The 24721-nt window shown below is 42.6% G+C and overlaps 1 protein-coding gene across 1 annotated transcript in view; it reads left to right on the forward strand.

Moving 5' to 3' along the window:
* The first annotated feature begins 1102 nt into the window (after positions 1 to 1102).
* HFM1 (helicase for meiosis 1) overlaps positions 1103 to 24721 on the forward strand; it is an 88350-nt gene continuing 64731 nt past the window's right edge. The window contains exons 1-6 of the mRNA XM_074962353.1: positions 1103 to 1142; positions 2098 to 2157; positions 6935 to 6982; positions 8496 to 8566; positions 19704 to 19836; positions 24010 to 24161. Coding sequence (XP_074818454.1) covers positions 1103 to 1142; positions 2098 to 2157; positions 6935 to 6982; positions 8496 to 8566; positions 19704 to 19836; positions 24010 to 24161 — 504 coding nt within the window. The remainder of the gene's footprint in view (positions 1143 to 2097; positions 2158 to 6934; positions 6983 to 8495; positions 8567 to 19703; positions 19837 to 24009; positions 24162 to 24721) is intronic.

Here is a 24721-nt window from a genome sequence, read left to right on the forward strand (position 1 = left end):
CATAGTCTTTAATCTTACTAACAATTTAAGGATTGCTCCATTGTATCAAAAACCCTTAGTTTACTTCTGGCTGTTATGCAAGCATTGGAATAGAAGAAACAACCAACAAAGAAGTCCTTTAAAAGCAATACTGGCAAAGATCATAGGCTGAATTGGCTTCTGTGTAAGTTGGGGGATATGAAACTCCACAAGATCCCAATCCTGGTGTTTCCTCCAAATTGTTTTGCAAGAAGGAACGGGTTGACAGAAGTGGATCTGTACTCCTGAGTCATTGGGGTGATCAGAATCTGTACATACCTTGGGATATCTAGTAGAAGCCAAGGCTGTCTGTGTGGAAGCCCTGTGCGTGCACACTTGTTCCCACCTGTGACTCACACCAGTCATATTACTAAATTACAGTTTGCAGATCTCCTGCAGTAGCCTGGCATCTTTCATATGTGTGTTCAGTTTTTTGCAGTGAGAAGGTAATGTCTGATTTCTCCAGAGCTGCAAGATTCTTATGTATGGGGCTTGAAAGGTCTTTGTGACCAGGGGAAATCTGTCTTCCACCTGCCATGTAGTTTTGAGTTTTCTACTCCATTTTGTTCCCCTCTGTTTTATGTAGCAGAGGGTAGCAAGTAGCCCAATTTATGTCGGTTTTTGATTGACAACATGAAGATGAGATACATCTGCATTGAAAGACAGTATATATAATAGGGTACTTAAAAGAAAATAACACTGTCCATACGGACAATATATGTGAACTTGGTCCTATTTTATGCGGAGATTTAATGCACTGACTGAATATTATAGAGGGAATAATGTGTTGGCTTTTATAGATGAGACAGAGAGGCAGAAGTTTATACCACATTTTAAGAGGGCTGTTGAAGAACCAAATGGTAAATCATCAGTATCTGTCCATTTTGACATGACCTATAACAAGCAAGAAGTACTTAAGTTAAGTTTAGGAGAGGGAGATAAGTCATTTGCAACATGAAAGTCTGGAATTGGTTTCCTCTTTTCCCTGTTCTGACCACAATAAAGATAAAAAATGAAATCAGGGCTTGTCAACAACCTGGTAGAAATATTTCAGAAAATAAAATATTAATTAACTTTCAAAAAGATGGTGATGATGAAAGTACCAGCTCAAAATTCAAAAAAAGGTATGTGTTTCTAGTCAATTATCATAATTCATCAACTATCAGAATCATATTATTATTTTAGATACATTTGTCAAAGACTGAGTTTTTGATCCTTGAAATGAAAGTACTTAATAGAGCTCCAGGCACTAACGCTATTATTCTTTTGCATGTAATTAAAAACAGATATTTCCTCCTGGCAATATTTTAATACCTTAATTAAATTTTCCCTGAGCTCAACCCTTCTACAAGAAAGTTAAGCATGGAGTAGATTTTGTTATTTTAAGGAAATTACTGACTAACACAAACACCCCTAGATGAATGTAGCACTAACTTGTTTATTGCTGTATGAAATTGAAAGCCAATTGGAAGACTAGGAAAAACAGCCCTCCATGCAGCTTTATTGCTGCCTAAGAGGAGAGGTCATACATATAAACCATTCTTCTTTCATGTCCAGCTATTCCCAGTCCTCAGGTCTTTAAATTTCATTCTTTCATCTGTGCGGTAAGTGGCAATCTAGCATTAGAATCCAATATTTATTTTGCATGGCAGGATAGATGGGTTTAGTAGCCTGTCCATTGTGATTCAGTTCTTAAAAATCTGGCTAGAAAAGAGGACTACTTTCTAGGTAGACAAATTTCAGTTGGATCAAGCAAACTTAGACATGCTTATGAGAAGAAAAGATTTTGTTTCCTACTATTTATATTATCAAAAAAGTGTATTCTTTGAAAATATTAGGACAATTGTAATAAAATATATGAAATCTCTTATTAAGACTTTTGAAGCTTATTTAAAACAACTAATTATACATATACAAATATAGATTACAAAGACAGTTCTGTGATGAAGGAAGTTGACATTTATTGTAATACAATTAAAAAATATAAAAGATGAAAAAAGTTATGGAAAAATAATCATAGTATGTAGATATCTCAATATTCAGATTTTGGTGTAAATGATGTTTTTTCCACTTCTGAAGATGTAAAAGAAGTTAAAGTACAGTCATTTCCTGATGCTTCAAAGACTTTTGGCGTGGAAGGTAATTATAATTATTCTTTGTAATATTTCGGGAAAAAAATATTTACTACACTCTTGATGTGATATCTGTATTAATAATGTATATTCATGCTCTCAGATGAAGAGGAATTCAGGATATGTACAATAAATGTTAAAAATATTTGGGTAAGATGAAGTAATGAGGAGATGGTGAAGGTTATGTGTAGACCACCAAATCAGGAAGAAGGAATTAACTAGGTACTCCTAAACCACAAAAGTCACAAGGGCTTATAATAATGAGGGACTCTTATTTGTACTGTGACAATTGCATACTAGGTGCTTGACAGGCAAATATATGAAGACAAGGGGGTGGGATTTTAAAAAGCTCCTTAGTGTAGTCAGTGAAACTTTTGTTCTTAAGTCACTTAAGCACTTTTGAAAATCACCTGATGTCTTTGTCCCAAAGAGTTTGCAATCTTAAAGCCTGGTTCTTTGAGGTGGTAAACGCTTTAATCTTCCATTGAAATCAACAGGAATTGAATGGTGGCTGCTGAATAACTTGTGGACATGACTCAGTACCTCAGTGGATCAGGCTTTGCAAAGAAAAAGAACAGTGAAAAGGAAGCAGGAGAAAGTAGTGTGACAAAGCATTTTGATAAAATAATAAAATATGAGCCTTGTAGATTTTATAATTTTTGTTGATTTTTTAAAAAATCAATAAACTAATATCTTTTTAAAATACTTTCAGTTTTAGATTGTGAGCTTTTCAGGGAAAGGACGGTGTCTTTCTCTGTGTGTGGACAGTGCCTGGCACACTGGTTGTTAGTAGAATACAAATCATAATTAAAGATTATATTGACAGTAGGGCCGTCAAGTGATAAAAAAAAATAATCGCGATTAATTGCGCTGTTAAACAATAATGGAATACCATTTATTTAAATATTTTTGGAGGTTTTCTACATTTTCAAATATATTGATTTCAGTTACAACACAGAATACAAAGTATACAGTGTTTACTTTATATTTATTTTTATTACAAATATTTACACTGTAAAAAACAAAATAGTATTTTTCAATTCACCTAATATAAATACTGTAGTGTGGTCTCTTTATCGAGAAAGTTGGACTTACAAATGTAGAATTATGTATAAAAAATAAATGTATTCAAAAATAAAACAATGTAAAACTTTAAAGCCTACAAGTCCACCTGAAAGTGAGAGCAGGCATTTGTATGGGACTGTTGTAACCGGCGTCTCAAGATATTTGTGTGCCAGATGCGCTAAAGATTCATATGTCCCTTCATGCTTCAACCACCAATCCAGAGGACATACATCCACGCTGATGACAGGTTCTGCTCTATAACAGCCCTAAGCAATGCGGACTGATGCGTGTTCATTTTCATCATCTGAGTCAGATGCCACCAGCAGAAGGTTGATTTTCTTTTTTGGTGGTTTGGGTTCTGTAGTTTCTGCATCAGGGTATTGGTCTTTTAAGACTTCTGAAAGCATGCTCCACACCTCATCCATCTCAGATTTTGGAAGGCACTTCAGATTCTTAAACCTTGGGTCGAGTGCGGAAGCTCTCTTTAGAAATCTCACATTGGTACCTTCTTTGCGTTTTGTCAGATCTGCAGCGAAAGTGTTCTTAAAATGAACAATGTGCTGAGTCATCATCCGAGACTACTATAACATGAAATATATGGCAGAATGCGGGTAAAACACAGCCGGAGACATATAGTTCTCCCCCAAGGAATTCAGTCAGAAATTTAATTAACGCATTTTTTTTTAATGAGCGTCATCAGCATGGAAGCATGTCCTCTGGAATGGTGGCCGAAGCATGAAGGGGCATACGAATGTTTATCATAACTGGCATGTAAATACCTTGCAATGCCATCTACAAAAGTCCCATGCAAATGCCTGTTCTCACTTTCTAGTGACATTGTAAATAAGAACAGGTTTCAGAGTAACAGCCGTGTTAGTCTGTATTTGCAAAAAGAAAAGGAGTACTTGTGGCACCTTAGAGACTAACCAATTTATTTGAGCATAAGCTTTCGTGAGCTACAGCTCACTTCATCGGATGCATGCCTTATTGTAAATAAGAAGTGGACAGCATTATCTCCTGTAAATGTAAACAAAGTTGTTTGTTTAACGATTGGCTGAACAAGAAGCAGGACTAAGTGGACTTGTAGGCTCTAAAGCAGGGATTCTCAAACTGGGGGGTCCTGACCCCTCAGGGGGTTGTGAGATTATTACAGGGGGCTGCAAGCTGTCAGTCCCCACATAAGCTGAGGATCCATCTGTCAGCCCTGCAGAGGGCTGACAGATTGAGCCCTTCAGAGCTTGGTGGCCAGAGAACAGCGACTGCTGGCTGGGCACCCAGCTTTGAAGGCAGTGCCACCCACAGCAGCAGTGTAGAAGTAAGGGTGGCATGGTATGGGGGGGCCATCACAGCCTGAAATATTTTCAAAGGGTGTCCCATCAAAAAAAAGTTTGAGAACCCCTCCTCTAAAGTTTTGCATTGTTTTGTTTTTGGGTGAAGTTATGTAACAAAAAAAATCTACATTTGTAAGGTGAAATCTCTTTGTCGTGAAAATGCAATACAGTACTTGTATGAGGTGAACTGAAAAATACTATTGATTTTGTGTACAAATATTTTCACTATAAAAGTGATAAAAATAATATAAAGTGAGCAGTGTACACTTTGTATTGTGTTGTAATTGAAATTAATATATTTGAAAATGTAGAAAAACATCCACAAATATTTAATAAATTTCCATTGGTAGTCTATTGTTTAACAGTGTGATTAAAACTGTGATTAATCGCGAATAATTTTTTTAATTGCGATTACTTTTTTTGAGTTAATCGTGTGCGTTAACTGTGATTAATCGACAGCCCTAATAGATAGTTAATAAAGAATCATAAGCCTTTCTTGAAAAGTAGGATTTAAAGAGGTACTTGGAGAAGATGTTGGAAGTATGAATGGGAGTTATAGGTAAAGGGGACTTCATGGAAGAAGATGGACAGGCAAGAATAGTTGAAGGAAATAATGGGGATATTGGCTATGTAATTTGGTTAGAATTTGGTTGGATCTGAGTTACTACAGAGAATTCTTTCCTGGGTGTCTGGCTGGTGAGTCTTGCCCACATGCTCAGGGTTTAGCTGATCACCATATTTGGGGTCAGGAAGGAATTTTCCTCCAGGGCAGATTGGCAGAGGCCCTGGGGAGTTTTCACCTTTCTCTGCAGCGTGGGGCAGGGGTCACTTGCGGGAGGATTCTCTGCACCTTGAAGTCTTTAAACCACGATTTGAGGCCTTCAATAGCTCAGACATAAGTGAGAGGTTTATTGCAGGACTGGGTGGGTGAGATTCTGTGACCTTCGTTGTGTAGGAGGTCAGACTAGATGATCATAATGGTCCCTTCTGACCTTAAAGTCTATGATTCTAAGTGAGGAAAAGGGTAGACCAAAAGGTGATGTTAGTAGCCGGGTCAGTAGGAGACAGTAGACAAGCAAGTAAAAAAATAAGCTATGCAGGGCCTTGAAGTAAAGACAAAACTTTAGGGTCTGTCTTCATTACAAGCCTAACCATGCATGGCTATCTGACATTATTAGGGGTTTCTATGTTCTAATATTTATTTTTGTTTGGTTTGCCAACTTCAAAAAAGGGCTAAGAAGAAATATGTGAAGAATCAGTTTGAATCAGAAATACTGATTCTGCTATAATGGAAAAACAACATAATATAGTACATCAGTGTTAAATCTAATGCTATTTTTAGAAACATTGACTTGCAAAATTCACACTTCACTGTGGCAAAATATAAATGTTTCAGTTATTGTATATACTTATTGTATAAGCCTTTTGAAAATAGCAGATGGATGTAGACTCCTTTCCTGACTGCAAGAGACTTCAAAAATTTCACCGTATGCTTCTGTATTTTGTGGTCTCTTATTACAGGCTCTTCCGTTTGTATAGTACCTACATTTTTAATCTTAGTACTGATACAAATGCATGTTCACATGATAGGATGGCATAATACATTTTAATGTACGGCTCTGTTTTGTAGTAATTTGTGTGGCTCATAAGCCCTTTCTATACCTTGGTGCTATGAAGGAAAGTATAACTTAAAGACAGTGTGGTCTTAATCCTGTAGCCTTTCTATGCACGTAACCCCCATTGAAATTACGGAGCGTTCTTCATGGAAGAATAAAGGATTGGGTTGGTGCATAAGGGCCCATGAACAGGGACACTTGTGGAAAAAAGATATAGAATAGTTGAAAGCTTCAGAAGGGCATAAAACTCAAGACATAGTAAAAAGTTAAATCCTTATGTAGAGGAAACCTAGGAAAATAAATAAATGACCCATTGTGGTTGCATCAGGAAATTTTTAAAGGCCTGTAAATTAAAAGGAAATCACATAAAACTGTACAAAAGAAATAGCAGAGTTCAATATAATGTGATAGGAATGACAAATTCACTAAGCAAAGACACAAAATGAGCTATAATCAATAAAGGATGTTAAGGGGAATGCATATTCAAGTACCCCTTACAGTAACAAGTGACTAACAACTACTGCTAAACCCTCCATGACAAGTTTGTGACCTTCCCATTACCCACAAGCTGTGGAAACCTGTACAGATCCCTCCTAGTGACAAGCCCATGACCTCCCCCTCCCAGCTGTCAAATCCTCCCTTATCATCCTATGCCCAATTACAAGCCTGCAACTCTCCAAAGGATGTATATACAAGATTTAGGAAAATAATTTTTAAAAGTTATTGGTAGAAAACAGTGTCAGTTTTTATAAATCTGGTTTTGTTTCTTTAGGAACTGTAGAAAAAGATTTGGGGTTTTTGAGGGCTGTTACAGAAATCCGTATCCTTTTACTTACTGTTACGGGCTTAGAAGTTTTATGTTTTAAATGTATTTTACAGTATTACTTTTGATTCCCAACAAAATCTGGGAATCAAAGGGTAAAATATTCTTTATGCTTGGTACCTCTAAAACATAGTGAAAATAGGACAATGGGATGATAATTAATCATTCATTGCCTGAGCAATTTATTCTTAGATCATGTACTCATACTTGTTTATAAAAATGATACATTTAAAATATCAATATAAAATACAGGTACTTACCTAATTCAAATATAAAACTTCAAATAAAGCTGAAGCAAATTAGCATATAGATGTGTTTCACTTTTGCCATTTTTGGTTCTTTAATATTTGTTTTCTAATCCTCTGACACACTTCTAGGCTAAACATTTTCAAAAATGGGTGCCTAAAATTAGGCTTCTCAAATCCATATTTAGGCAACTAAGTGACCAGACTTCAAAAGCACTGAGGTGTCAGTGGATCTAATGATATAAGTGAAAGCTCCTGGATGCTGAGCTCTTTTACAGGCAGGTTGTTACATAACCTTAGGTACCCATTTTTTAAATTCTTGGCCCTTATTTTCCTAAACACTCAATCAGCATTACATACTCTTCTTTACTCAGTCTTTGATTACTCTTACATATTGATTGATGTTTCCTTTTCTTGTTTGGTGTTTTCCTTCAACTAGTTCTCAGAATAAAAACAATATTGAAACAACTAAACCTGTTGTTTTTGTTGTTTGAAAATATACAATAACAATAACAGAACTGTATATACTAATCAAAGTTGAGCAAAAGTATTTAAAAGTTGTTAGTTTTAAGAGACTGTATTTGAACCCCACATATGTATTTTTTAATTGGACAGTACCTATGCGTTCTTGCACTTTTGCCCTCTTTTGGCTTTTCTGGGCAACGTCCCCTCTTTTGTGTATGTGTGCGTTTGTGTTTTGTGGAGAAAAGTAAAGAAGCATAAAGCTACATATACAGAATAAAGAAAACAGCATGACATTCATTTTATGTTTATGTATTTTAAAAAAATAAATGTGAAGTAGAGGTTTTGAAACCTTGTTTTTAAAAAATGTTAATCAGTTTAATGCTTTTGAATCTGAAATGTACACTCTCTCTCTCTCTCTCTCTTCCCAGAGCAGGCATGGACAGGCAGTGAATACTCTACTTCACCCTGCTATACATGTTTTGTGGAGTAAAAGAGAGTTTCAGTCTTTCTTCAGAGGGACCACCTCTAAGGATTATTCTGTTTTCCTTTTAGTTCTTAGTCTCTGCCAATACATTCCTAAAAGTTACTGATGTGGGGGTTTTGTGAAGTGGACTCCTGTTCACAAGGAGTTGAACTGAAACCATCAAATCATTTGAGTTACATTTTGGAAACTGCCTGACATGTTTGTAACAGTGGAAATTCTTTATTTAGGTTTTAATAAAACAGCTATTATTTTCAGTTAAAAGAAAAGAAAGATATGTTTTACGTTCTTAACTGAATGGTTTGAACATGATCTTAAGCTGCTCAGTTTAGAAGTATTTTCAAGGAATTCCCATATTTTAACTACATACAGTCCAAGGCTTTGGATGATGTAAGTAAAGAATATTTCTTAATTATGTCTGCAGATAGTATTTAATATATTAAATATGTTAAATAAATTGAAGTACCATTTTGTTATTTACAAGTGTTACTAGATAAATTGTTAGTGAGGTACAGAGTATTGCAGCAGTACCCATTTCAGGAGCAGGTAAGCAGAATAGTAATGCAGCGCATCTAGAAAAAGATCCAGGATTAAATTTCTTTATCCATTTTGAATATAATATTCTAGTAAATTGTGATTTCCAGAGTAGTTTCACATGTGGACTCATAAGAATGTTTTTTCCCAGAACAAATATCAAATTTTGAAATTAAAATTTGGGAAGTCAATAACACAGTTATGTCTCAGGGAAGACAGTCTTTTAGAAAATACTTTCTTATCCTACATCTAGGGTTCTTCATCATTTAGGGAGTCTTGAGGATTTTCCAGTTTTTCCTTGCTTTTATTCTCCAAACCTCAAGACCCTAAATTGAAACAACTCATAGAATATAAGGGTTGGAAGGGACCTCAGGAGGTCATCTAGTCCACCCCCCTGCTCAAAGCAGGACCAATCCTGAACTAAATCATCCCAGCCAGGGCTTTCCAGCAGAGGAAGACACTATAACAGGTTTTGCAGTCTTGTGGTTAAAATGAGCAGAGGGGTTTGCATTGGAGATTTAGGTCCCAATTCAGTGAGCATTTTAAGCATATGCTGTAAGATGGATTGGAGTCTTAGGGGATAGCCATGCAGAACTCATATCCATTAGTTAAAATTTTCTTCAGAGCAGCTGATAAGATTGTTTTGCCTCTGCAGACACTAATCTTACATTTAAACTCGCTGCATGTGAACCTTTAAAATCATGGGGATTGGTATTCTTTTTACATTTGCAATCTCTTTCCCCTGTTTTTTTTCTCCTGTTGAAGTGCATGTCTATTTTATACATACCAGTTAGATGGCCTGTTGCTCAGTAAGAAACCCTTGTTAATTAATACTGATTCTAATGAGTACCTACAAGATATATTACACAATTTTTTTTCTTATAACTTTCATGAAAATCAGCCTTGCTTGTGGCCATACTTTGCCATTATTCTGCATACAGTACTTCCATTGAATTGAAATCAGTGGAAGGTTGCATAAAAACCATTAGTTCTTCTTTGAGTGCTGTCTCTGGGTGCTCCACTTAAGGTGTCGGTGCATCCTGGTGCTGTTGACTGGAGATTTTTGGTTGCAGTGTTTGGTCAGGATGTGTGTGCACAGAAGCTGTCTCGCGGCGCCATTGGAGTCTTGTCTAACGTGCACAGCCTGACCCCTTCAGTTCCTTCTCAACAGTCCTCAGCTGAAGACTGAACTTGGGGCAGTGTGTCAGCTTCTTCCCCTGTAGATTAAAAAAAAGAGAAAAACTAGTTAGATACCTTAGATAAGTTAGTTTATAGTTCATAATAGTTCGTTCAAAAAAATTTTGTTTTCCTGTTTCCTTGCTCCTTTTCAGAGCACTTTCTGAAGCATGCCTGGTTTCCCCAGGCTTTAAAAGTTGCGGCTCCTGCAGCGAAGCGATGTTGAGATTGAACAGACGCTCGCTGTGTGTGAGATGTCTTGGTGAATTGCACATACCCCAAAAGTGCGTTCGCTGCAGCAACCTGAAGATGAGAGCAACTGGGACCTTTGCCTCAAGATGATCTTAATGGAGAAATCATGACTACCAAGCCCAGAAACGGGCCACCAAAAGCCCCTCTCTAAAGGCTTTCTGACCAGGTCAGAACTGACAGAGCACGGCTCGATCCTTTAAAGAAAAGAGGTAGCGAGTGTCAACCTCTCTGCAGAGGGAACCACATAAAAAGGAATGGTCCTCTGCGAGATTGTTACCTTTGGTGCTGATCACCAGCTTGAGTCGATCAGCTCTCGAGTCAGCACCTCCTCCATGGCACCAACTATGTCAGCACGGGAATCGGCACCAGTACCGATCATGCTGCCACCTCCGGCACTGACAACAAACTCGGGACCACCAACTTCGTTGGCACCGCCACTTCTGGCAGCACCAACTGATATAACCACAATGGGACCACCGGTACCGACAAAGGTGAGCCACAAGGCGCTTGCACACTATTCAGCTCCTACAAAAATCACATCATCGGAACCCTCGGCACCACCACCATCGCTAAGTTTCCTGTAACCCGCATGGCTGCACAGCAGCCTATTAAGCACCGCGTAGGCGCTCAGGGAACTCGCCCGCCCGGGACCTGCCATGGCCAGGAGAGGGGTGTCCTTCCTCCAGCCCCAACCCAGGACCAGAGCTGCCACGGCCGGGGGACAGGAGCCCTTCCCCCAGCCCAAACCCAACCTGGGCCTGCCGCAGTTGGGGGAGGGGCACCTATTCTGTAGCCCAGCCCCGGAACTGCCACAGTGGGGAGAGGCACCTTTCCCCCCCAGCCCAGGTGCTCCTGTGGGGAGAGAGAGCTGGGGGGAGTCCTCTCTCCCTGCTGTAGCCCCAGGGCAGCCTGCACCCCAAACCCCTCATCCCCAGTCCCACCCCAGTCCCCACACCCCCAGCCTGAGCCCTCACAGCCCTGCACCCTAACCCTCTTCCCCAGCCCTGAGCCCCTTCCCACACTCTGAACCCCTCGGCCCCACCCCCACCACATGAATTTTGTTATGTGCACCAATATGGAAGTGGTGTGTCACACATCACCTCCATATTGGTGCACATAACAAAATTCATTCTGCACATGTGTGGGAAAAATTAGAGGGAACACTGCTCCATCAGCACCAAAGCAATTCCTCACACAGAGGGATATCTCTATCTTTGGTACCCCTATCACCAGTTCTTCTCGGCCCCGACAGATCTCCCCCATGAAGCATCACTACACAGCCCGCGTCTCCCATGGCACTGTCGGCACCAAGTGACAGGGCAGATGAGGATCAGGAGAAAGGGGTCTTCTCACCACAGCACTCCTCTCCTACTCACCGCAGACCAATTGGAGGAACACTTATGGTGGCTTTTGACCCTCAACACCCCACTCACCCATAGTATGGACAACCCTGGATGTGTTCCCCATGCAGTGGCTGCCATGGGACCAATGGGCAGCATATAGAACCCACTATGCCAGAACCTCATTGCCACCCAAAGGCGAACTTAGGTCTCCTCCACTATCCCCAGTGATTGCAACATCCATTGCCCCAGAGGATATAGCAGAGGAACTCGAGGAAGAAACAGGTAAAGAAAATGTATCACCAACTCACAGCTCTTCTTCATTTCCTGATGAGGCTGTTATGCCACCTCCACCTACAAAGGTGGATGATTTTAAACAATTTCAAGAACTGTTTAAGAGAATTGCGCTGAGCCAGGACATACCCACTGGAAGAAGTCTAAGAAAATCAGCATAAATTGCTTGACATTTTGCAAACCTCGTCGTCAAAAATTGCACTCCCAGTAAATGATGCCATTCTGGAACCTGCAGAAGCAGTGTGGCAGATGCCAGCCACCATTCTGCCTGCATGCAAAAGGGCCAATTGAAAATATGTGCCAGCCAAAGGAATGGACTTCCTCTTTTCCCATCTGCGACCAAACTCACTGGTAGTTGACGCAGCAAACCATTGATCCAAACAGCCTCACTCTAAATTCTCACCTCTCAATAAGGACCATAAAAGACTGGACCTCTTAGGAAGGAAGGTCTACACATTATCCACTTTGCAATTTATGGTCACTAACTACAGCGCCCTCCTGGCAAAGTATGACCACGACAACTATGGGAAGCTGTTCGAGTTCACAAATGATCCTCCAAAGGACAAACAAACACAATTCAAGACCCTACTAACTGAAGGATAATTCGTGTCCATGACTGCCTTACAGGCTTCCCTGGACATTGCTGATACGACAGTGTGTGCCACAGCAGTTGTAATGTGCAGAGCCCCTTGGCTCCTGTCTTCTGGTATCCCAAAAGAACTACAGCTCAAGGTGGAAGACCTCTACTTTGACAAAGAAAAACTATTCTCATTTAAGATTGATTAGGTGCTACACTTCATGAAAGACTCACGTGCAGTACTCTGTAGGCTGGGCTTTTATATACCGCTTGCTAAAAGAAAGCAACCTTCTTAAAAGTTACCAACCTTATCACCATTTTAGGGACACACCATTTAATTGTCAGAATCCCAGACCTTATGAAACCAACAGATAGAGAAACAGACCACAAAAACGTCAACCATCACAACCCTAACCAGTGGTGTCACAACCACCGCCTTATAAACAGCAATTTTGAATTGTTGGTCGAGGGTTGGAATGACCTCAAGACAGCGCCCATATGGCCATTGCCTGAGATCTTTTTAGCAAGCATAGAAGTCCACCACGAAGGACCGTTGGGTCCTAGAGATCATAAAATTGGGCTCTGCCATCCCCTTTATTTCTTGCCTACCTACCCAACCTCTTCCCCGTCCCTCTTCAGGGACCCTTCTCATGAGCACCTCTTAAGGCAGGAAGTAAGTCATCTACTGCAACTAGGTGCTGTGGAACCAGGACCTATGCAATACAAGGGAAGGGCTTCTATTCCCACTATTTTTTGACTCAAAAGGAAAAACTCTACAAGTTAATCTGTTCCCAGAAATTCAAGATGGTCACATTAGGCACAATAATTCCAGCGCTGGAACAGGAGGACTGGTTTTCATTGTTGGATCATATTAAAGAAGTTCTGTATTAAAATCACAAATGAGTTTGATTCCCCATAGTTTAAATTCCAGGGTATTACTAATTAAGAGGTCTCTTGGGTTTTGGTACTGTTTCTCTCCCTCTATGTGTGAAACTTGCAAGCTGCTAATTGTGTTAGTACATTCTAAGACAGAATCTGTTCTCAAAGCAATTCACAGAGACTCAAAGCAATACTCTAACAACAGAAACAGCACCCAGAGACTCCCCGCCCTTTTGTTGTATTAACAATTGTGATTAAAATAGAGATAGAGGATGTATGTGGACGGATGCTTGGTGTGGATAACAACTGAATGATCAGGGAGGTGCCAGCCTAAGAATCCAGTGTCCATCGGCTGAAGAAGGCGTCAAGTGGAAATAACCAGAGGACCCCCGGAGGGCAGACTGGAATCCACCCAACAGCCTCAAGAATGGGAGAACCAAAGAACAAGATAACTTCTTGGAGCCATCAGGAATGTGCTATCTGCTGATTGATTCAGCAACAGCATGATGAAGCAATTCCCATAGACTGGCATAGGAAGAAATTCCTATAAAAATAGACTCTTAAAAAGTGAGAACTTTGGGGTCTGATTCTGCAAACCAACTTCCAGGAGCATCAGATGAGCATCTGACAAGGCCCTGCTCCCTCCTCATGTCCAGGCCACCTGGCCAGTGGCTTGGCATGAGCAACTCTAAGGCTGGTAACTATGATGACAACCTTGCAGAACCTCTGTGTGTGTGTGTGTGTGTGTGTGTGTGTGTGTGTGAATGTGTGAATAAATATGAGATTGAATGGAATGTTATAGCTATAACTAACTGCTTACTATGATAACAACCTTGCAGAACCTGTGTGTGTGTGTGTGTGTGTGTGTTGTATGAATGAATAAAGATGAGATTGAATGGAATGTTACAGCTGTAACTAACTGCTTACTATGATTCTTTCTGTATTCACAATAAATGTGGTATTTTGCCTTTTTCCCTTTAATAAGATCCTGCTGGTTTTTAATTTATTGGTACAACATCATCCCTCAACCTACAAGACACATATTTCCCCATTACTGTACACTCAGCACACAGACAATTCCTCTGCTTTACAGTAGGGCATGAGCAGTACTAATACAGGGTGCTCCCGTTCAGCCTGTCCACTGCTCCTAACCCCTTGCGGTCATTGCCATGCACCTGCATAAGCAAGGGATCATGTTTTTCCTTTTTCTAGACAACTGCCTCCTATAAGGCCGCACTCCGATAGCGCTGACAGAAATCACCCAATGGACTTACTGCCCTCTTCCAAACACTAGGGCTGCAATTAAACATACAAAAATCAACGTTGATGCGCATGCAACAGCTAGACTTAATCGGAGAACACCTTGATTCAGTTCAAACTAGAGCGTCTCTACTACAGAACAGATTTCTGTAGATGATAAAAATCTCATAGAGATAGTTTACACCGCTCCACGAATCACAGCAAGAAGCTGTCCACAGCTGCTAGGAAATATGGCAGCCACCACATTCGTCGTAAAGCATGCCAGACTACACATGCACTGTCTCCAAGGCTGGCTGAGTTCAATATACAAACCCATCAAACACAGCCTGAACAAGACCTTAACGCCACCTCCCAGAGTCCTAGAATCCCTTCAGTGGTGGACAAAGCAGGAGAATCTCTGCTCAGGGATCCCCTTTTATCAAGAACCTCCCTCAATAATTATCACAACGGACGCCTCACTGATAGCTTGGGGTGCACACCTGGATCATCCTACAATCCAAGGCAGATGGTCAGCAGTGGAGATACATCTCCATATCAACTTACTAGAACTGAGAGCAGTACGGAACACCAGCCTCCATTTCCTTCAGCTCATAAAGAAGACGACAGTACGGGTGATTCATGCAATATTGCATGTATGATCTACATCAGTCGACAAAGGGAGAGTGCAATTCCATTCCCTCTGTACTGAAGCCATAAAACTATGCAACTGGTACATTCATCACTACAGTGACATCTCAGCCTCCTACCTTCCCAGATGTCAAAATAGCACAGCGGACACTCTAAGCAGATCGTTCTCCCAAGAACACAAATGGGAAATAAATCCCAAAGTCCTACAACATATATTCCAATGATGGGGGTTTTTCCACCATCAACTTATTTGCAACATCACCAAATCACAAATGTTCACTGTTCTGTTTGAGAGTGGGATTAGGCCCTTGATCCTTAGGGGATGCCTTCCTCACATGAAACACAGTGCTCCTATATACATTCCCACCAATTCCACTAATTCCCAGAGTCCTACACAATATTCAGAACGACAATACCAAAGTCCTACTGATAGCCCCGATGTGGCCCAGACAGTCCTGGTATCCTTACCTGATGCGCATGACAGTTTGTGCTACATGAACTCTCCTTTTGAGATCCGATCTCCTCTCACATGCCAACGGTCAAATCATCCAAACCGAGAATCTCCATCTGAAAGCGTCGCTCCTTCAAGGTTCCAGCAACATGAATTATATTGTTCGGAGCAAGTCCAACACATGGTATTGAACAGCAGACATACATCCACACGGAATACTTACCTACAAAAATGGAAAATATTCTCCATATGGAGTCAGAACAAACAATTCACTCCCACCACTATCACTAGTGCTAGAATATCTCTTAGAGCTAAAGAACTCCAGACTGTCAACAAGCTCTAAAGTACATCTCGCAGCGATCACCACTTCCCATCATGAAATCAATTGGATTCTCGGTATTTGCACACCTGACCACCAAGGAGTTTCTCACTGGCATACAGAATCTCTACCTAGAAGAATGCCAACCCATGCCCAGTTGGGATCTAAACCTAGTTCTCAAAGGCCTAACTAGACCACCCTTTGAACCGCTGGCCACTTGTTCCTTGCAGTATTTGTCAATGAAGGTGGAATTCTTTGAGGCTATCACCTCCGCAAGATGAGTAAGTGAGTTAGGTGTACTAATGGCCAATCCACCATATGCTGTCTTCTTTAAAGACAAGATCACGTTGCGACCTCACCCAAATTCCTCCCCAAGTAGCATCATCCTTCCATATCAACCAATCTATTAATCTCTCCACATTCTATCCCAGAACACACGGAAGCACGTAGGAGGCCATGTTACACACTGTAGACCAGGGATAGGCAAACTATGGCCCGCGGCGGATCCGGCCCACGACCTGCACCATGTGGCTCAGCCATGCTCTGGGCAGGGTGCTTGGTTGGGGGCTGGACCACGTGGTTCGGCCCTGCTCCGGCGCGCTGGCTTGGGGGGGCCGCACCATGCGGCTCAGCCCCGCTCCGGCCGGCGCGCTGGCTTGGGGGGCCGCACCATGCGGCTCGGTCCCGCTCTGGCCAGGGCGCTGGCTCGGGGGCCGCACCATGCGGCTTGGCCCTGCTCCGGCCGGGGCGCTGGCTCGGGGGCCGCACCATGCGGCTCCTGGAAGTCGCAGTATGGCCCCGCTCTGGTTCCTACGCCTTCCAATGGGAGCTGCAGGGGTGGTGCCTGCGGATGGGGCAGCGTGCAGAGCTGCCTTGATGCTTCTTCGCATAGGAGCCAGAGAAGGGACATGCCACTGCTTCCGGGAGCCACTCAAGGTAAGTACCACTCAGAGCCTGTACCCTCTGAGCCTCTCCCCAGGCCCCAACCCTCTGCCCAAGCCCTGATCCCCCTCCCACTCTCCAAACCCCTCGATCCCAGTGGTGCACCCTCCTGCACCCCAAACCTCTCATCTCCAGCTCCACCCCAGAGCCCACACCCCCAGATGGAACCTGCACCCCTTCCCGCACCCCTGCCCCAGCCGTGATCCCCCTCCCGCCCTCCAAACTCCTTGGTCCCTGCCTAGAGCACCCTCCTACACCCCAAACCTCTCATCTCCAGCCCCACCCCAGAGCCCGCACCCCAACCGCAATTTTTTGAGCATTCATGGCCCACCATAAAATTTCTATTCCCCGATGTGGCTCTCGGGCCAAAAAGTTTGCCCATCCCTGCTCTAGACATTCGAGCAATAGCATTTTACCTGGATAGAACAAAGTCTTTCCTCAAATCTGTGAGGCTCTTCATCTCGACAACAGAATGATCTGAGGGCTCAGCTATATCTGTGCAAAGACTATCTAAGTGGATCTCAAGCTGCATTTGCTTATGTTATCAAACAAATAAGGGAGCCACAAAGGAGATCAGATCCCATTCTACTTGCTCCATGACAGCATCCATAGCTTTCCTGAACAACGTACCAATCGCAGATATCGGCAAAGCTGCTACATGGGCCTCAGAACATACATTCTTTAAACACTATGCAATTACACAAGACTCCCGAGCTGATGTCATACTAGGCCTAATGGTCCTTTCCTCCAATATGCATGTAACTCCAAAGTCCCACCAACCATAGGGGTCACTGCTCTACAAACACCTGAAGTGGAACACTCACAGGGACAGCACTTGAAGAAGAAGAGAAGGTTACTCAACTTGTGCAGTAACTGAGGTTCTTCGAGATGTGTCCCCCTGTGGGTGCTCCACTACCCATCCTCCTCCCCTCTACTTTGGAGTCCTATACAAGGACTCTGGGGTAGAGAAGGAACTGAAGGGGTTGGGCTGTGCACATGCTGGACGAGACTCCAATGGCTGCAAGACAGCTTCTGCACATGCACATCCGGACCAAACACTGCTACCGAAAATCTCCGATCAACAGCGCTGGGACACACTGACACCTGAAGTGGAACACTCACGGGGACACACATCTCCAAGAACCTCAGTTACTGCTCAAGGTGAATAACCCTCTCTCTTTATGATTTAAGTAGTTCATGAATTTGGCTTAGTACTTTTAATCATGAAATGATTTAATTACAAAATAATATAGTTCATTTAGCGTCATATATCATAATAATAGTCATTGCAATTAACTGTATATTATAGAAATATTATGTTGAACTACAGAATATAGTTACTTGTTTTTTATCAACTGGCCGAGCTTGTAAGGCCTGATTCATCTTGATGACATTTTTCTGATTTGGATGTAATTTGATAACTCCTGAACATTTTATCTGATCAATTCTAAATTTTCAGGGCATATCATAGGCATCCATGGGCAGAACCCTCTTAATTTTGGTGACGGTCAGAAAACTAGAAGCGGAAAATGGGGGACACACAATGCTCCTGGCATCTGATTAGCGATTTTTGATTAGCTAGCACCTTCTACTATCTCTCTAATTGTCTATAGATCAAAGAACTATTCATTTTAGTTCTGCCCATCCTCCTAATACAATTTTAAAATGCTGACACCCTGAAAGAGAAAGAAAAGGAGAATAAGAATGTTGGAGGGGAAGGGGAAATGGGGAGGCATGGGAGAAAGGATGGAATGGTGATACAGGCAGAATCCCAGGCATGGAGGGTGGGGTAAAATGAGGGACCCTGGAATGGGGGGTGCACAAAGAGCCTTTGGGGTGGGAGAAATGGGGGGCACACAGAATCCCTGGTGGGAGGAGAATGTGGGGGAATGAGTAATGGGGGACTGAGGGTGCACACAGCGCTCATAGTGAGAGATGGGGGCAGGCATCTCTGGTAGGGAAGAGAATTGGGGGCACACAGAGGCCACGGCAAGAAGGAGGAGGGGATGGGGAGGTTCAGTGAGTCACTAAAATAGAGGGGGATGGGAGGATGGCATGCAGGTAGCTTGTGTGGGAGGATGTAGGGTTACAAGAGTTCCTGGTGAATGTAATGAGCTTGTTCTACGGAAGCAACAAAGTGTGCAACTCCCTAGTATAAAAATAGCAAGCAAGTTTTCCAACACTAATTTTCAGCAGCAAAAAGGTAACTGTTTTCCTTGATTCAAGTAAACTTAATGAGTCTGCTGAGAAACTTTCTTTTAATATTTTAAATGAATATGTGCCTAAATAGGGAACTATGTTCACTTATTTTCTTTTTATCATATTTGTCTCCATACAAGTTGTTTAAAAAGTCAGAATTCTGTTAATGTGGTCTTTTTACCAGTATAGGCATTAATAGATACAGAAATGATAAAAAGACTACAGGAATGTCTTTGAAATTTTTATAACAGCAAAATTAATACAACTTTATAATGAGCCTCTCTTTGCTAATAGTTGAACACTGACAGTGGTCTATTTGTACAGCAGTAATTTGAGTCTAGAGACTGGCATTTCTGTGTTTGTGACTACGGTACTTCACTACATCATAGTTATAGGTCTATGGTATCTCTTTAATAAATATTTCAATGGCAGCGAGAAATAGAAAAAGACATTCTTTATTCTTTTGCTATTATTTAAAGTTAAAGTTCTCCTCTAATACAAAGTATCTAATCTTTAGAAAAACCATGGTGTGTCATACCAGCAGTCATTCACTGGTACATATATCAATTTAATAATCCTTCCTGTGTAATTTTTTTCCTTCACAGTTCTGTCAGAATGTATGAATAGATACATTTGAATAGCTTCATTATATTTACTGCTTTCTAATTCTTTCCTAGATTCTTTACACAGATAGGAACTTTGTGATTTGTGCTCCGACTGGTTCTGGAAAAACTGTAATGTTCGAACTAGCTATTACAAGATTACTAATGGAAGTGCCGATGCCTTGGTTAAATATTAAAATTGTCTATAGTGAGTATTATGCTAATTTTAAACAGTTATTAACTAGTAGCAATGATAGAAAATTATTTCAACTTTTACATTTTGTTATGTACACTTAATGGTTACATTTAGTAAGCTTGAACTTAAATACGTGATGACAACTAAGGGTATGTCTACACTACCTGCCGGATTGGCGGGCTACAATCGATCCAGCGGGGATCGATTTATCGCGTCTAGTCTAGATGCAATAAATCGACTCCTGTACTCCAGTGCCATGAGGGGCGCAGGCAGAGTCAACGGGGGAGCGGCAGCAGTCAACTCACCGTAGTGAAGACACCGCAGTGAGTAGATCTAAGTACGTTGACTTCAGCTACGTTATTCACGTAGCTGAAGTTGCATAACTTAGATCGATCCCCCCCAGTGTAGACCAGGGCTAAGTGAGGCCTACTTCATAAAACTTATGTATTATATTGGGGTTGTTGTTATAATCATGTATTTGTATTACCATGGCAACTATTATTATTATTCTTTGTATTGCATAAGTGAGATTGGGAATTTATTGCATAAGTGAGATTGGGAATTTATTAGGCTCTGCATATACACATAGTAAAAGACTGTCCCTGCCCTGAAGAGCTTATAGCCTGAACAGACAGAGGCACTGGGAATGCTTTGCTCAGTGCTGCAACCAGGAATAGAACCAAGGTCTTCTGAATCCTAGTCCATTGGTCTGTCCACTGGACCACGAAACTGCCTTCCCATTAACCATTTCTTCTTATCTAATCTATAGGACAAAGCAGGCAAGGTTAGGAGTTATTTGCATTGATTTAATTATAACAAAAATAAAATGTAATTAGTATATTTGATGGTAGTGACATCTCTAGATCTGTCATTCTGTTTTTCTTTTTGGAGAAAGGAATTTTGTATCTTCATGTAGATGAAATGAGACTGGTGATTTTTTCCCCTACCCTTGATTTGTCCACATTGTAAAGCCACATGCAGTTTGGTACAATTCAACATATATTGGTAGTCTTATCTTAAATCAGGGGTTGGCAACCTATGGCACACGTGCCAAAGACAGAATGCGAGCCGATTTTTAATGGCACGCTGCTGCCTGCTGGGTTCCAGCCGTCAGCCCTGCTCAGCCTGCTGCAGAACCCAGGCCAGCAGCAGGCTGAGCAGGACTGGGGCCAGGACCCCGGCAGGCAGCAGCGTGCCATTAAAAATCCTGCACGCCCTGGCCCGCTCTTCTCCCCCCTGCCTCCCCCGCAGGGAGTGGCAGCGGGGAGAAACTTGGTCCTGCTGGCTACTACTGCAAGGCAGGCAAGGTCCCCCCTCCCCCGCCTCTTCCCCCAGCGTGCTGGGTTCCTGCCTCTCCTCCTCTCCCTCCCTGCCGCCGATCAGCTGATGGCCCTTGCGAGGGAGGGGGAGAAGCCAAGCTGCAGTGCACTCACTGTTTCGGGGAGGAGGTGGAGAAGAGGTGGGGATGGGACTTTGGAGAAGGGGGGTGGAATCAGGGCATATCCCCTCCAGCCCCCTGCCGTGAGCCGCTCTGGGCAGGGGGCTGGGAGCACCCCCATGATCCTAGCCCATGCCCCCAGCCCTCTTCCCTGACTCCGGCACCCCCCCAACCCCATGTCCTGACTCTTGCACCCCCCACATTCCCACCCCCACCCTGAGCACCAAACGGGAGCTCGTGCACACCCCACCCCCCCACATTCCCACCTGCACCCATTGCACCACATGGGAGCTTCCTAGCTAAGTACTCCACACCCAAACCTCCTGCCCCAACCTTGAGCCCCCTCCCTCATTCTAGCTCTTGGCCAGGCCCTAAACCCCAACCCCCAGCCTACTCCTTCACCCCCAGCCCTGTGCTCAGTGCACTCCCACCCTCAGCTCAGTGCAGAGAGAGAGGAAGAGAATGGGCTAGAACCAGGGAGAAGGTAGGTACCCACTCTGTGTGGGCAGGGCCATGATCCCAGATCAGCAGCGGGCTGAGCCGCTCAGCCCACTGCCGGTCTGGGGTCCCGGTCGCTGGCCCCGCTCAGCCCGCTGCTGGTCTGGGGTTCTGGCTGCCAGCCCCTTGCCAGCCGGGGTCCTGGCCGCAGGCCCCACTCAGCCTGCTGCCGGCCTGGGTGAACGGAACCCCAGGCTGGCAGCGGGCTGAGCTGGCCGGCGGCGTAAGATCAGCATTTTAATTTAATTTTAAATGAAGCTTCTTAAACATTTTGAAAACCTTGTTTACTTTACATATGACAATAGTTATATAATATATAGACTTATAGAGAGAGACCTTCTAAAAAATGTTAAAATGTATTACTGGCACGTGAAACCTTAAATTAAAGTGAATAAATGAAAACTGGGCACACCACTTCTGAAAGGTTGCCGACCCCTGTCTTAAATGGTCAACTTTGCATTTACAAAGGTTACTAGCTTAGCTGGGTGAGGTAATATCTTTTATTGGACCAATTTCTGTTGGTGAGAGAGATAAACTTTCTAACTTACACAGAGCTCTTCTTCAGATTTAAGAGCTCTGTGTAATCTTGAAAGCTGCCTCTGTCGCCAAAGGAAGATGGTCCAATAAACGATATTATCTCACCCATTCTCTAACATCTTGGAACCAACAAAGCTGCAACAACACTGTATACCACAAATGTAGTACTTTTTTAGATGTGTGTATTACAGTTCCTTACTGTCAGTAGATGGAGACAGCTCACTTGAAGTTTAGAGTTATGATACTGTTCTTTATCAAAGGACCTTTCCTTGTCACAATCAGTGCAAAGTGGATTTAAACTGTGGAGAAGGGAGTTCTCTGCTGGTGGAGATAGTTCTATTGCCTTCTGCACCATGGAATAAGGAGAGAGAGAGTGGACATGTCAGGGGCATAAGATCTGTGAGGGAGTTGTCCCCCTCTACTTCAACTGAGGATGCCTCTGGGTCTGGGTGGCTGAGGACTAGGGGGCCACTGGTGGCTCCTTCCCCCTCCCTCCCATTTCCCACCTCCTAGACTTGGGAAGGATGGAGAAACTGCACCTCAAAATTGTTCCTGGTAACCCGTGATTTTCCTGGGTTTATTTTTGCTTGTGGCTTAACCAGAATTCTGTGGTAGTGATTTCCTAGCAATGCAGACTACTGACATGCTGACCACTGAGTCAGGAAATAGATTTATCTGAACAGCTTTACTCTTGGTACTTGCTTCCCCCCATTCCCCCTCTCCTGCCTTGCCAGTTGATGTATATTGTTGTGGTTGCTTTTTTCCAACTGGACTCTGACTACCTAGCCTAGAATGCAGTCACAACAGGACAAACTTTATTACTCCTGCTTCAGTGTCATTGATGGATCACTTCTTTCACTGGTTAAAGATGAGACACAGCATTTTCTATATGAGCTACCCATCCCCATAGGCTTATATCTGTTGCTACTTGTATGTCAGTGTGGGGAATCAGGGACCTTTCTTTTTTGATATTTTAGAAATGAGCCACCACCTAGGGAAGGTATGGTTTGTGTTGGCATCGTCAGGAAAAACTGTCAGTGTTGCAGAACACTAATTGTATGAATCTGTGGTGGATGATGACTTCAAGGCTTGCTTCTCTACACCCCCATGATTGCAAATAGCTCTGTACTGAGTCTAGATGGAATCCTACAGGAAACTGACTCTAACTCTGGAGTTTGTGGATCATGTTTTCTATTATGAAGACTCTTCCTGTGTGTGTATTAAAGAGTAGCCCAGAAAAATCAAGCTCTGATTTGGAGTGAGATTGTCTTTTGTATATTAATCTATTATGTGGCTGCTAGGAGTGCTTTTCCTGTGTTTTCTTGTGTTTGTGTGAGAGTCTGGCTCTGTCAACAGAGTGTTTGTTCTCCTGTGGGAGTCAGAAAACAACCAAGGATTATGAGAGGGCACTAGGCATTTTGGTACAGAGAGCTGTGTTCAGAGGGATGTTCAAGTCTTTTGTCTCTCTTTTGGGCAGGGAAGAGCTATAACCCAGAGATCAGAACTGGTCTAGGCAGACGAGAGTAGTGCCATCATTAAATCAATGGGTAAATTTTAATATATATGTTAATTAAGTTCTTCTGGTTTTAGCTTTCCTCAAGAATTTTTTCCCAAAACTCATGCATTTAGCAGCTTAAGGAATACATTCAATGTTTTGTTTTAAAATCCTTTACTTTTCTCAGTGTAATCCCTCAATTTTGTATTCTTTTTAGTGGCTCCAATAAAAGCTCTCTGCAGTCAGCGTTTTAATGATTGGAAAGATAAATTTGGACCTATAGGGCTCAGCTGTAAAGAACTGACAGGAGACACAGTGATGGATGATTTATTTGAAATACAACATGCTCACATTATTATGACCACACCAGTAGGTTTCATATATAACTTGTTATTTGTTTCATTGATTTTTTTCTAAACCAAAAATCTGAAGAAAAATGTAGAAATAATTTGCTGCACGTAGTCTAGCTAATGTATGTATGCTTCCAGGGCTTCCCCTCATTTTATAGAGATTGGAAACTTTCAGTATAATTGTAAGGTCGTTTCGCTTGCCTGTAAACTGCCATGCATACTTTAGTGCTATATTTGTCCTGGGGGAATTCTGTGCCACTGCACAGGTGCAAAATTTGTGTCCCCCACAGATTTCTTTGTTTCCCCGCAGAAAAATGACTTTCTGACAGGGAACCAAAGGGAAGCCACAAGAGCAGTCATGCGACTCTCCCCAGCAGTATGTTTCGGGTGCCCAGGGCAGCCGGCAGAGAGGTAGATCACTGTGGGGCAGGAGGCAGGAATGGGGAAGACCTGGCTGGTGACTCCTATCCTGCACTGGGCTCAGCTGCTAGTCTGGGCTGGGCTGGGGAGGATGGGACTTCCTCTTCCCCTGCATGGTATCCGGAGCCGGGTCAGACCCACCCCCAGATTCCTCCCCCG

Source organism: Natator depressus, chromosome 8 (genome assembly GCF_965152275.1).
Source record: "Natator depressus isolate rNatDep1 chromosome 8, rNatDep2.hap1, whole genome shotgun sequence".
Classification (NCBI taxonomy): domain Eukaryota; kingdom Metazoa; phylum Chordata; order Testudines; family Cheloniidae; genus Natator; species Natator depressus.